Source organism: Dipteris shenzhenensis, chromosome 25, assembly GCF_047967505.1.
Source record: "Dipteris shenzhenensis isolate YYH24624 ecotype China chromosome 25, Dip_SZ_1.0, whole genome shotgun sequence".
In the NCBI taxonomy this organism is placed as follows: domain Eukaryota; kingdom Viridiplantae; phylum Streptophyta; class Polypodiopsida; order Gleicheniales; family Dipteridaceae; genus Dipteris; species Dipteris shenzhenensis.
Window position 1 is genome coordinate 38,656,799 of NC_141620.1, and position 15,298 is coordinate 38,672,096.

Below are 15,298 nucleotides of genomic sequence, written 5' to 3' on the forward strand. Positions count from 1 at the left end.
TGCCAGCACAAAGCTTCAAAAGAACCACAAAAGTAAGATCATCTGTACAGGACAGGCAACCGACATAAGAAAATGGTTCAGCAGATGGAAAGTGGAAGCATATTTGACCATGCCGCCTGAAAAGGTCACCATGCAAGAGTTTCAACTGTCTTTATTGAGCACTTTGCAAACTCACTGGCTGACAAGTGAAAAGAAGGTAAAGCTGGAATATTACCAAGACAACATAAATCCCACATGGTGGTCTACATACTCGTGCTCAGCCTTATATTAGCACACCTATCCCCCTTCTATATCGCAGAAACATTGCCAGGTTTCGTACCAGATCTCATACATTTGCAATTGAGAAGGGAGCTTGGATGCATCAGCCCAAACATGCTTGAGTCTGTACCCTTTGTGACATGCAAACAGTTGAGACGGAGGCACATGTGGCTTTACAGTGCCCCCGATATGCACATATCAGGGAGGACTACCAGCAGATACTGGAGGACTCCGCTCAGCTGACATCAGTTCTCTCTACTGCATCTCCGGCAGCATTGGGATCTTTTGTCACTCGTCTTTTTACCTGGCATCATGAACTCATAAACTCTTGACCCCTCTCCTTGAGGAGACTCTATTTTACATTGTATTGAGACAGGTCCCATGGGTCATTTTTGGCCCCCCAAGGACGTTAATAGACTCTACTTCTACTTCTCTCTCTCTCTCTCTCTCTCTCTCTCTCTCTCTCTCTCTCTCTCTCTCTCTCTCTCTCTCTCTCTCTCTCTCTTATCTCTCACTCTTTCTCTCTCTTCTATCTCTCCCTCTCTCCCTCTTTCTCTCTCTTATCTCTCCCCCCCCCCCTTCTCTCTCTCTCTCTCTCATATCTCTCCTTCTCTCTCTCCCTCTCTCTTGAACTCCAAATTTTCAAATGGTACACTTGGAACTCCAAATTTTCGCAAGATATATATCACGACAGCATAGACCAATTTGTTTCGATAGCCAGGTTTTACAAACCAACAGAAATTCAAAAGATTGCCTTTGCCTGAAGGGGGCCTGACATTTGAAAAACTTTCAGGAAAGCACCCTAGATGTACTTGAAGAACCTCAAGCCTTAGAAAGTTGTTTGATAGAAGAAAAATTCAAATGAGCAATATTTCAAAGAGAACTTACAAGAATCCAGCCAAACCAAAAACTGCAGAAAGCACATAATAGAAAAAAACTCAAATTTATTCATATACTGCAATCCAAACTGTCAGAAGCCAGAAACTTACTGATAAAAGATTAAGCACCATGCCATAAGATGCAGAAAATTGAGAAATGAGAGGATCTGGGCCAGCAAAGAGAAGTTTGCAGGCCTCTTCTGCTCCTTCGAATGGTGTCTGTACTACTACAACGTGCCCTCTCTCATCCAATCCCCTCCGACCCGCTCTCCCAGCCATTTGAAGCATTGCATTTGAGCTCAAGAGAGCATGGCCGCTATCTCCTCTTTTGCTAAGTGAGGATAGCACGGTTGTACGAGCAGGCATATTTATCCCTGCAGCAAGTGTTTCTGTTGCAAAAACCACCTTGACCAATCCTCTTTGGAAAAGATCTTCAATGAAAGCCTTCCACAATGGCAGGCAACCTGCATGATGGGACGCAAATCCACGTAGAAGCGATGATACAGCTGATTCTCTGACAGCTTCAGGGCATTCTTTTCTGAACGCTGCTAAAGCTTCATAAACCTGGATGCATTCATCGTCAGACAATAGTTGTGCATCCTGCATGTAGCGAATGGCAGTATCACAACCCTTCCGGCTGAAAATGAACCAGATTGCTGGCAGCATTCCTTTTTCTTCCAACTGCTTCAAAGTTTCTTCTATCCGAGGCACCTTCAAATAACACAATAGGGGGGAAATGTGAGTTCCTCCACAAGTATTTATATTTATACTTATGATTCAAATGATATTTCCATATGCCAGTGGGCCATACACATAGCAGCAGCTAAAATAGATGAATACAACCTTTGCTAGGATTCAGTGTGCAAGAAATGTACAGGTACCACCACATCACATTTTGATTTGGCAAGCATGACTATATGATGCTAAGAAAAATACATCTTACCCTCAGCCTTTAATACTGCAAGGAAGCTCAAGCTTAAATCTGAGACATATATAGCACAAGACTCCATTTTAAGGCATGGACTGCCCCACAAAAGTGTCATGAAATGCTGGAAATTATCTGGAATCCTAGCTAAAGACCACACCTTGCAGGATGCACTTTATTTCCCCAAGATCAATTAGGGGAAAAGGGGTGCAGTCCAATCACAAATTCCTTCTTATTCCATCACTGTGGCTTAACTCACTGAAGAAAGCCTTGTTTGGGTCATAAATGTAAAACTCACCATTAAAATGCAAAAGAAAACATGCAGTTTTAGAAACATACGGTGGTCATCCACAAGGCATCAGTTTCATCATGCAAAGCAGACTAACTACTACGATGGCAGCACCAACTACATCACTTCCTGAATGTGTGTATAGACACATTGAAAAACATATGCTCTCCAATCTCCAAGCAAATTTTCACTCTCACACAGACAAGTCTATATCAGTATTATACGAAAATCTTCATATGAGTCCTGTCAAGACTCATCACATGAAGGTCAGACTCAAAACTTACCAGTTCAGGGAACCCTAATCAAGAATTACCATTTTCTCGGTACTACTTGTGAACATAGGGTGATCTCACTTATGACTCTTCCAAGAAAAGAGCTCTGAACAGCTCAGCAAAGTAGCTGATAGTTTACCCACCATGAACAATAGAAAAATGATATCACTATAGAAGCTGGAACACTTATTCTCAATCTGAGATAGAATGAGTGGATAAATTTTCTTTTCGTAAGGAACAAATGTGACTGGTTTGACTAGATGCACAGCTCCTAAATGCAAGCTTGGTAGAACTATAAAACCCATCAGTCCAACATCATCAACAACACAGAAGGCAATGGAGAACATCAGTTTTAAAATACACCAAACTACAAAGCAGCATCATTGCACTTCATTTAACTCCTAAAAATAACCCATTCAAACACTTTTGAAAACAAAGAAAATGCAAACAACCATTAGAATGACACATCTGAAGGTTAACAAACAGTCTCAAACAAAGATTTTCCAGTCTGACCAAACCTGGTAACTAAACAGTGATGCTGTTACAGACGCTAAGAGGGTGTTACATATGTGGCTGACATTCTTAAAGCATTCATTTTTTGAGTGGTAAAATCAATAATTCTTGAGATTTATTAGTGGGGTCTATTTTTGGACCTTCGGTATTTAGCTTGCTCTACTATATTTTGATCTATGTCAACCCCACCATGCATGCCTTGGCCCTATTTGGCGTCTGATTTGGTTATCAAAAATTTAATCCTATGTCTTTGGTTTTGCTCTATTATCTTTTAACTTATGCCAAAAACCCATGAAAGCCAATAATGCATCTCTTGGATTCTTTGTAGCTACTAGCAAGCCCTATAATTAGAGGAGATCCTAGCAATGGGGAATGGGAGAGGGAGAGATGGAGGGCTGCGCAGAGAGATTAGTTTAAACTAGGTTAGATCAGGTTATGTTAGGTTAGGCTAGGCTAGGTTAACTTAGCTTAGGTTATGTTAGTTTATCTTAGGTTAGTTCAAACTAGGTTAGGTTAGGCTAGGCTACGTTAGGTCAGGTCAGGTCAGGCTAGGCTAGGCTAGGCTAGGCTGGCTTAGGTTAGGTTAGGTTACACTAGGTAAGCAAATCTTTTACCGGGCTTGAAAATTTTCTACTAGTTTTTAGAAAAAACTTAGGCATGGAATCATTTAAAAAGGACAAATTTCTCTCATTTTCAAGACCCCCTTGTCTCTACAATTCAAATGACCTTCGTCAGAGCTGCTGAGCTCCCTGTCCTGCTGCTCCCTGCTGCGCTCCGTCCTGCACCCCTCTCCCCTCCCTCCCCTCCCTCCTCTCCCTGCCAGCCCCTCCTTCCGGGCTGCTGGTCCCTCACCCGCTGCCTCTCCCGCTCCCTTCCCTCCCTCCCCCGCTGCCCTCCCCCCGCTCCCCTCCGTCCCTCTCCTGCTTCCCTCTCCTTGCTCCTCTCCCTCCCTCCTTCCCCTATCCTCCCTGCCTGCCCCTGCTACCTCTCCCTCCCTACCCCCGCCCTCTCCCTACCCCCCTGCTGCCTTTCCCCGCCTCTCCCTACCCCCGCTGCCTTTCCCCGCCTCTCCCTACCCCCCGCTGCCCCTCCCTCCTTAACCCCTGCTCCCCCTACCCGCCCCTCCCTCCCTACCCCCTCTGCCCTCTCTCCTCCTCTCCCTACCCCCTCACTGCCCCTCCTTCCTAACCCCCTGCTCCTCCTACCGCCCACTCCCCCTACCCCGCATACCTTCCCCTCCCCCGCCCCTACCTTCTGCCTCTCCCTCCCTTCCTCTACCCCTTTCTCAGCCCCTCCCCCGGCCTCAACACCCCCTCCTTCCCTCCCCCTCCCCTCCTTCGCTACCCTGCCCCTCCCTTGCCTAACCCCCCCCCCCCCTCTTCAGCCCCTTCTAGAATAAAGAGAGAGAATTGCTCTTTCTGGCGGCAGGTTTTCGGACGGACAAAGCATCTTCATGTTTGCGTCGACCATTCCACCTTGATTGACGAATGGGTTCCCATTCAGCCAATCCTCGACTGCTTCCACCAGCCGCAAAAATCCAAAGATGAGCTTCAGCAGCTCAAGACAGATTCAGAAGATAAGTATGCCACCTCACTCTTTGCTCGCATCCATGGTTCCCACCCCTCCAAGCTACAGGCTAGGGATTGGATGCTTTCGGCTATACCTGAAGACCTCGCAAGGCACCTCACCAACGTTCATCTGCTTGGACGAGGGTTCTTCCACGTGGTCTTTGATTCTCCATAGTCAACAGGTTTAGTACTCAGGGCTAGTCCTTTGGCATTGAGATCCAGGAGGATCTTTTTGACACCCTTCACTTTGGGTTTTGATCCGGTAGAGGAAGATAGCAAGGTTACCTCAATTTTCATCAGATTCCCCGGCCTTCCTCAGGTTTACCATCGACTCTTACCATCCAAAGGAGCCACTTTTTAGTTGGTCACGGAGATCCCCCCCCCCTCCCTGGCATGCCCTCTTTAGCCACAGAGGCTGTCAGATTGGAGGGGTGCCACAAGTCAGGGTCATCGTCTCTGACCCTGATATTACAGATGATCAAATTATGCTTCAGCGACCAAATGGTTCCTTTTTTCAACAAAGAGTCCAGGTTGCTGGGAGACAGGATAAGTGTAGGATTTGCAAGACCCCTGGGCACTTCGCGAGAGATTGCCCAAGAAAGAAGAAAAGGCCCAAATGGTTTATTCCGCCTTCTCGTCCTACTTCTACACGCGCTACCGGAGCCCCCCTTCTCGCCCAGGACCTTCGGGACCAGCCCTATGTTGGAATCGGAGTCCTAGTGTGTGTGGTCCTAGTGTGTGTAGTCCTAGTGTGTGTGGTCCTAGAGTCCTAGGAGTGTCCTACAATTATGTGAGTGTGAAGAGTCTTGAGGTCACTTGTGCCACCTCATGTGGTAGATGTGATTCCTCACCTAGATTATAGGATCTAGATTCTCGTGTGTGACCTCATCTATGAGGTGTCTGTAAGGCTTGCCCAGCCTATAAAAGAGGCTATGTACTTGCTGTGATTAATCGATCTATCATGGATTTGTTTTGCATTGCAAAAGGGACTCACATTAACTGGAACAAATCCAATGGTTTCTAGATTAGTGATGAGGACACTCCAGATTGGGGTGCTGATATTGGCTTTACTTGGATTCAGAGGGGTGTCTCCGTCAGGTATCTTGGATGCTAGGTTGGGGTGGGCATTTCTCCAGCACAGCAGTTCGCTCCCGTGTTAAAGAGCATCAGGAGGAAACTCCTATTTTGGAGTTCGGCAAACTTGACCTTGCATCCAGAGTGGTGGTTGTAAACCAAATACTGTTAGCTACAGCCTGGTTTGTTTGCTCTTGTTGGTGCCAATCTACAAGCAGTATCACTCAGCTCAAGAGACCTATTAGGAATTTTTTGTGAAGTGGATTAGACGGCACTTCAGATGTGATAGGCAGGGTGGCTTGGGAGACTCTTATTCTACCCATTGAGGAAGGGGTTCTCAATATTATCCATACTTGCAGTGTAGAACCTTGCTCTGCAAGATGGTGGTCACAGGTTCAATGCCTAGTCAGGAGCCATGGAAGGATTTTTTCTTACGCAGTATACAAACATGCACACCTTCTCAGAGAGGAGATTGGATGGACAGCCCTAGATGAATCTTTACGTCAGCCCGTCTCAGATCTCCTACCTCCCCTCTCATGGCTGCCATTCTGAAAGCTTGGGACAGCTTCAGAAGTACTCTTCGGAGAGTTCCACCCTCCTCTCTTGAAGAAATTGACAGGCATCCCGTCATGTGGAATGATTGCATACTAGTTAAGCATGGCATATCACTGGGCATGTCACACTACATGCAGTGGTCTAGATGGGAGTTGGGCCCTGCATCCACGGTGGGTGCTTGGAAAGCTTTCAAGATGCTTCCAGAGGATCAGAGAGTTCGTTCAGTTAGTCATCTCAGAGGAAGTGCAGCCAAGATGCAGCCATACCAGTGGAGTGGATGGATACATACCATTTGCCTGTTTCGGAGTCCACCTGGTTGGGGACTTTTACGAGGACAGGTATCCCTCTACAAGTTATAGCCTTGCGGGATGCACATGAGGATATCCTTGTCTTTCAGGTTCATGCAAGAGGCAGGCTCCACAGATCTTCAGAGGACATTCTCTTGGAGGCTCCTTTTCAGCCTGTCAGGATTGCAGAATACATGGAGATGAGTAGAGACTCACAGTGGTATCTTGATCCAGACCCCATTCTCTTGGCTCTTGGATCTTGGAGGCTTTGGTTGTATGGAGGTTCCCCTATTAGATCCTTGCAGTGGGATCTAGGGGAATGGAAGTGGATAGATGCAGGGCACCGAGAGAAGAGCATCCCCTTCTTTCGTTACACAGTCAGAAATGCCAGGAGATTCCAGCTCAGTTGTAGAGGTTGGAGGCCCTCTAGAGCTCCTCATTGGAGTACTTTTCAGATTTCTACACAGATGTAGAAAAACTTTTGGAGGAGACTTTGGAAATTCCTTAGGAATAGGAAAATCACGTTATTCATCTGGCTTACTATTCATGGAGGGATTGCAGTGAACCTGTGGAGATCCAGGTTCGAGGCTGACCCTACATGTCCTCAATTCCACTCAGCAGTTGAGTCAGTGCAGCACTGCCTTTGAGAGTGCACTCAAACAAGGACGATCTGGAAGGGTGTTGCTAGGATACTTTGCATTTTTCATAGAGCACCCTTCTTCATGACCACGGGATCAGTTGCTTGGTTGTCACTCACTCGTCCAAAGGCTTTCTTCGAGGGACATGACACGGACACAGCTTTCTTTGTTCGATGACACCTTGTGGAGTCATGCTCCCTCCGGGATGTTCCGTTTACTCCATTTAGAGCTCCCTACGACTCTGTAAACACATCTTGGGAGATTCTGGCTAGTATTACAGCATGGCATATTTGGAGAGCTTGACATGATGTACTCCCACAATTGAGTTTGCTCTACGGTTTTTATTCGTACTTTTCTTCGGAAAAATAAATAAATAAAATTCAAATAGTGTTTTGAACAGATCACTAGTAGAATTATAAGGACCAAAATATCAATCGAAAGGAAGGCACAACTAACACATTAGATCTACCTTCAATATGGTCCACCTAAATGTGCAAGCTCACCTGTTTGCGCCGTAGAAACTGTATTTCCTCATCCGAAACTGTTGGAGGCTCTTCCTTTCGACGATTTTTCTTCCGCCAGCCTTTGTGATCACCTCTATTTTGAAATGCTGAAATGTTACCTTTGGAGTTTCTGAGCTTCCCATTCTCACTCATCCCATCTCCAACGGTATCTTCATGGAAGCCTGTCAAGGAGAGACTCCTGTACACCAAATACAATGTCAAGTCGTGATCAGGCTTAAAACACTCTTGTTACTACTTGTATCACTAAGTCCATAACCAACAGAGATTCTAAACACTGCAACAACTTTAAATGTTCTCCAATCGTACTGTAGGATTGTGAGATGAAAGAGAGAGAGTGCAAGGTTCAATGAGTCGATGATAGCAACCGTCACGTCAACTAGTGTAATAGAAAAGAGAAGTACATAGTACTTGTACCTAGACCCTCGGACTAAGTGTCCTGGGTGTCACATAGGACTAAGTGTCCTATGTGGCATAAAAGGCACAAAATAAACTAAGTGTCTATACCTATGCCTACAAGGCACATACCAGGGCCCATAGGGCATCACTAGAATTGGGAGAAGATGGCCTACAAACCCCCCTCCATGGTATGGGCTGAAGTATTCTAGAAACGTCTCAGAATACCTGGTATTTTCTGATCATGGTGGCACATGTTCATCAAAAAGAATATAGCCACCTATGAATGTACCAGGTATGTCAGATCACGTAACAAAGGGGAACAAGTATAAAGCCTGGCGGACGACTTTGAACTTGGGACGAGGAAGTGCCTTTGTAAACAGATTTGCTATGTTGGTCCTCTATGGGAAGATAGGACAACTCTATGTCTCCTGCTGACAACCGCTCTCAAAAATTGATAATGAACTTCAATGTGCTTGGTACGCGCATGAAACACTCCGTTACGCGCAATGGCCAAGGCACTCTGGCTATCAGTGTAGACCATAGTGGAGGATGTCTGGCGAATACCAAGATCTGTAAGTAACTGTCGAGCCAAACACACTTTACTGTAGCGGTGAAAGCTGCCCTGTACTCAGCCTCACAGCTAGATGTGGCAACTGTTGGTTGCTTCTTGCTAAGCCGAGAGATACATGAATTGCCAAGCAAAAAACAATTGCCAATATGTGACACTCTGGTGTCGGAACATCCTACCCAGTCACTATCTCTGTAAGCATGCATGGTAAGTGAGGCCTGATCACCATAGCAGAGGGCTAAATTCTGAGTGCCTTTGAGATATCTGAAAACTCACTTCACTGCTTGCCAATGCTGTGAGCTGGGGATGTGCATGAATCTGTTGAGCTGAGATACTGCATACTGTAAGTCAGGTCTGGTGTGACATAAATAAATGAGGCATCCAACAGCCTGCTAGTAAAGAGTGATATCACATGGTGGGCTCCCATCATGAGCTGAGAATTTGAAGCCAGGGTCCACTGAAGTGAAAACGATCAAGGAGCTGTCCAATATACTTGGACTGTGACATCATGATACCCCCCTCAATAGGAGCAAACTGAATGCCCAAATAATAGTGGAGCTGTCCCATGTCTGACATTTCAAAAATCTGCTGCAAATCGGTCTTGAAAGCTGCAATATGCTGAGTATCTGGGCCCGTGATGAGCATATCATCCACATATAAAATCAGCACTAAAAAATCAGATCCACTCCCACGAACATGAAAGCATGAGAACACTTCAGATTTGGCTTTTAAAGGATATACCCAGCAATATCTTGTGAAATCATCAATGAGAGTCATGAAATATTTGTAGCCCCCAATGGCATTTGTCCTCAATGGGCCACAGACATCACTGTGCACTAGCTGCAATTTCCTTTGTGAGAGTTTTGGACAATTCTTGTGAAAAGGAAATCGATGCATCTTACCCAAAAGACAACCCTCACACACATGTTTGGAAACTGTGTGAGTTTGAGGTACATCGTTTGCCATCTGCTGTGAATGTAGCTTTGCAAGAGCTCTATAATTGAGATGACCCATTCTCTCATGCCAAAGATGAGTTTCAGCAAGCTCTGAATCTGAAATAGCAAATGCTTCAATAGAGAGTGCAGCTGAGTGGTCATCAAGGTGATAAGGCCCCTTTTTCAAAGTGCCAGTGAGAACTAGGGCACTGTCATCACGAAGATCATACACTAGGCATCTACAGCCATCAAAAATCACTCTGAAACCTGAAGTGGCAATTGCTGAAATTGAAATCAAGTTGACTTCAATTCCAGGCACAAAGAGAACATTTGTTAAAGTGACTGGATGGCTTGAAATGGATGTGAGCTGCACATCTCCAATTCCTTTTACAGCATAGGGAGCATTATTAGCACATGTGACAGTCCCCGCTCGAGGTGCATCAGCTAAAGAATGAAACAACTGTCTACAAGATGTGACGTGCTTGGAAGCACCACTATCAAAATACCAAGACTGAGCATCATTAGCAGTAAAGAGTGCATCAACTTTGGAGGGATCAAATGAACAATGGACAGCCCATGCCCAATCATCCTGGAGAGCATGTCCATGTGAAGCATCTGCTGGCTCGTGGGATTCAATTGCATGTAAGGCATTAACTGTCAATCCTACTTTCTTTTTCTCCGAAGCAATGCGCTTTCTGCATTCTGGAATGTCATGTCCAAGCTTGCGACAATAGTTGCATCTTTTCTTCTTTGACTTATCTGCTGTACTTTTAGATGCATTGGAGGAATTGCCACTACTATGTACACACTTAGGCTTCCCCATAGGCTTGGAAGCTTTGCCTCTTCCTGTTTGCTGTGAAGCAAATGCATGATCAAGAATAATGGCTTGTCTATTAGCACAACTTTGCTCTTCATGCAAAAGCAAAGTAACTAGCTGATCAAAAGAGTAGTGGTCTAGATTACCCATGGCCACTAACCAAAGGGTTGTAGCAAACCCTTGATACGTATCTGGCAATCCATTCAATGTGGTACTGACAAGCTGAGAATTTAGCACCACCTCATCAATATTGGCAAGTTGTTCCATGAGGTCCTTGACCTTTGTCAAGTATGCATCCATGGAATCACCTGCATTCATACTCACTTCCTGAACTGTCTTCTTAAAAATGCAACACGTGCCTCATTGCGAATCTGATAAAGAGAAGCCAATTTGTCCAAGCATCCTTTGCTGTCCTGCAAGACCGGATGTGTGGAATAATGATTCTCTTGCATGATAAAGCAATACAGGAATGTGCATTTGCATCTCTTGCATCCCATCTTGATTGTTTTTGAGTTGGGGGAGCAGCAGTAGGAGTGCTAGAAGATAAGGCATCAGGAGGAGTACCCCTTGCAGAGGGACCAGCAGTAGAGGCAACCACTGTGGCATTGACTGGCCTCAGATCAACCCCAGAAACAATATTCCACAAATGCTTTGCAACAAGAGTATGTTTCATGAGATAAGACCACATCGGATAGTTGGTGCCATCCAACTTATCATCTTCACGAAGAATGCCAAATAGATCTTGATTGTTCCCAGCCATTGCAAATGTGATACCCTGAAAAAGACCTGAAAACCCAAAAGCCTCAAGGCTATCACTACAAAGAGCTGGCTGTCCAAAAATGACAGCAAATATCTGCAAATAAATATTCTGCAAATTTCTACCCCAAATCAAAGGGGGCAAATGCAAATTTGACCCAAATGTGACTCAATGTCCTGCAAAAGTGACTCAATGTACTGCAATCAAAAAGAAATTGCAGACCAAATCCCGAATCTCTAGTGTTCTTGCAAGAATTTGCAACTAGAGGAGATGAAAGGTATTGAAAGCCCCAAATTTGCCAGTGTCCTACAAAAGACTTTACACGTGCCAAAACTGTACGGAACTCTCGGGACAAGTACGAGCTATACGGACAACTGTTCTGTACAGAACATGTACGGTGCAGTTGTACGATGTACGGAGCAAGTCCAGTGTACGGTGTGCGTACAATCGTACGGATCTTGTACAATGGACAGATGCAAGTACAATGTACGGATGTATTGATGCAGGTACATTGTACGCTGGCTCGAGTACGGAGCTGAGTGTACGTCTGTATGGTGGCACAAGTACGAAATGCAATACGACGAAGTACAAAACGCATGTACGAAAGTACGACGTAGGTACATTGTTTGTGCGGGCTGTGTGTACAAGCGTCCGTACAGTCGTACGGACTGTACAGATGGAGGAGCATGTAGGCTGAGAGGAGCTGGTGCAAGTCCAAGAGCAAGAGACGAGTCAAACGTGGCTCTGATACCATTGTAGGATCGTGAGACGAAAGAGAGAGAGTGCAAGGTTCAATGAGTCGATGATAGCAGCCGTCACGTCAACTAGTGTAATAGAAAAGAGAAGTACATAGTACTTGTACCTAGACCCTAGAACTAAGTGTCCTAGGTGTCACATAGGACTAATTGTCCTATGTGGCATAAAAGGCACAAAATAAAATAAGTGCCCATACCTATGCCTACAAGGCACATACCATGGCCCATAGGGCATCACTAGAATTGGGAGAAGATGGCCTACACGTACAAGGTAAACAATATCAATATTGCCAATTGATTTTAACAAAAACACCTTTAGATTCATCTCCCATTTTAAATCTTGAGACTTGAATATCTCGTCCTTGCTACTTAGAGAAGCCCATCCTTTTAACATGCAACATTTGACAAAAATAGCCTAGAACCACGTCCTTGCTACCTTGGAGAAACCTGCTATCATTCAAAAAGCACCATCTCACAAGACTCCAAGGCAAACTACAGACTATTGCCATATCTTAAAATATTTGGGTCAAAGAAGGTTATCTCGTAATTGGATTTATAAGCTGCCACAACGTTTCCTCGAAAGAAAATTTAGTTGCATCACATCATAGCAAGCAAAGCTCATGTTGTCTCCTTCCAAACACCCATAGTTAGGTTGTCAATTGAAGAGATACATTGGAGGATATCCTTCAAAGGCAACAAGATAAGGGACCACATTAGTATCTATAACTCATAATATATACTCCAAAGATAGTTATCTCGGAATAGGATTTATAGGCTGCCACAATGGTTTACTTGAGTAGATACTATTTTGTGTTGAATGTGCCATTAATTGCAAGGAGTCTTTAAATCTAGTGATGTCATACATATAATTGTCTCAATTCATGCCTTCCCCTCCTTTCCACATTCACTCATATCCTCTCCCCTTCGCATACATTCCACACCATTTGACTTTCATATGAGTCCCTCGTTAGAATTATTATTATATTCTAGGCAGTGGCCAATGTATTGTAATAAGTAGGTTAGGGGCACTTTTCACTCATTGAGGTTTTTCCCCCTAACCACAGTCCAATCCCTAACTACAGTTAGTGGATAGGATAAGGGTTTTGTCACTTAGACAAAACCCCTCACTCCCACTTGTACTTCACTTCTTCTATTCACTTATTTAGTTCACTCTTGCTCTCTCACTCCTACTTTCTCCTCTCCCTTGTTCTCACATTTGGTATTAGAGCAGGTTGTTCCTGCCCGTGCTTCTACTCCCATTGCCCGCAAGCTTGATCTTCAGCTCCAACTCCTGCCCGTCCGTGTAGATTTGACGCCGTCTGTACACCCGTACGGATTCCATACCTGCACGTCAGATCCCTGTACTGTTGCTGGAGCGCCGTACATCTGCAGCCTCAACGACGCCGTCCATACACCTATAGCTCCCGCACGCATTCTGTACCTACTCGCCACACGTCGTCTGTACTTCTATTGTTCTCGCGCCATACAACCAGTTCTGCATCTATACCGTACAGTCCATACGACTGTACGGATTATGCACTATCAACGCAGGTCACGCGTACAGGTTGTCGTACAACAGACGCCACTTCATCCGTACAATTTGCAGACCGTACATTATACGGAATCCGTACCCTTCTATCTGTACCTTGTACGAAATCCATACTGGCATTTCCGTACTGTCACTTCCATACAACGTGAAGGTGTCCGTACAACGAGCAACTTTTCTCTGCAAGTGGACTTTGGAAGGTGTTTTTTAGCAAGCATTCTTGCAGAGAGCCAATGTTTGGCCTACATTCTGGGAGCACATTTGGGGCTTTTGCATGTTTTGTAGAGAATTGCAGACATTTGGGGCATTTAGTTGATTTGCCTCTTTCAGGTGCAATTTCTTGCAAAAATTTGGGGCTTTTACATTTTGGATGCAATTTGGCAAATGAAAGATCATTTGGGAGATTTGCAAGCAGTTTTGGACTCAATGTGAGTCAAATTGCAGACTTTTGCCACTTTATGCAGATATTCTTTGCAGATTTTTGGGCATTTACAGAGCATTGTGGTGCATTTCAAGCCTTTGATGGGCTGTGACAGCAATTGTCACTGTTGACAGAATTTTTTGGCAGACTCTAGTTGTGCATTTTACATCCCTGAAAGGGATTTTACTCGTCTAGTTTGCTGCGTTTTTTTGAGTTTTTTGGCAAAAATGGCTCTGAACAACCCCACTGAGGTGTTTGAAATCCTCACACTATAAGTTGGATGGCACCAACTACTACTCCTCGAGTTTTATGGTTCGCAACATCTTGGTTGGCAAACATCTCTGGGATTATGTCAATGGAGATGAGGCAAGGCCAGAATCTATGGCTACACATGTCACTGCTACAGCTGGAGGCAGAGGTAGAGGTCAAAATGCAGCACAAGTAATTGGAGCAGCTGCTACTCCAGTGGCTCCCACAACAGAATAGAAAAGGTGGGATTCTAGAGATGCACAAGCTCTTTCTGTTATTTCTCTTTCTGTCAAAAGGTTCATTATTCCTCACATTCGGTAATGCAAGACCTCGAATGCAGCTTGGGAGATTTTACAGAGCATGTTTGCAACAAGAAATGATGCCAAAGTTTCCTTCCTGAAGAGAGAGCTATCTCATACGCATATGGATGAGGGAGATTCCATGAATGCTCACCTCACAAAACTTCAGGATTTGAGGGAACGATTGCTAAATATAGATGAGGTTATTCCGGATTCGGAGATGATTACCACCACTCTGAATTCTCTCCTTGATTCTTATCTTGGTTTCCACACCTCGCTAAATTTGTCATTGAGGGGGGACAGCAATCCTCTCTTTTTTCACGAGTTGGTAGGACTTTTGTTGCAGGAAGAGCAAACAAGAAGAAATATGGCAACACCGGCTGGTGAAAAGGACAACAAAAGAAAAATACCAATCAGCCCACACATCAGCATAAAGCTGATTCAAGACAGCCCTCTTATAAGGCTAAAGGTGATGCGGATAAGCCTAAGAAGAAGGGCATTTGTCACTCCTGCAAGAAGCCAGGGATTTACATTGGTGAATGCAAGAAGCACATAGCTAGAGAAAAGAAAAGGGATTCAGGTATGGCTGTCTCACATGCATAAGTTCCTAATGCACATGATGGAGGAGATGTTGCAGCCACTCTTGAGGATGACCCGTATGCTTTCTTGATTTGCAGTTATTACCCTTCAAAGGATGCATGATCTTTCAGTGTCAATGAGACACTAAACACTTGGTATTTTGATAGCGGTGCTTCTAAGCACAACACTTCTAAG

General features: G+C 44.7%; 1 protein-coding gene across 1 annotated transcript in view; it reads right to left on the reverse strand.

Annotated features, from left to right (window-relative positions):
- The window catches only part of EMB25 (DEAD/DEAH box helicase), a 253,561-nt gene that overhangs the window by 194,653 nt on the left and 43,610 nt on the right, over positions 1 to 15,298 (reverse strand). Inside the window, exons 7-8 of the mRNA XM_087396283.1 lie at positions 7,761 to 7,959; positions 1,248 to 1,847 (exon numbers count right to left, since the gene is read on the reverse strand). Coding sequence (XP_087252409.1) covers positions 1,248 to 1,847; positions 7,761 to 7,959 — 799 coding nt within the window. The remainder of the gene's footprint in view (positions 1 to 1,247; positions 1,848 to 7,760; positions 7,960 to 15,298) is intronic.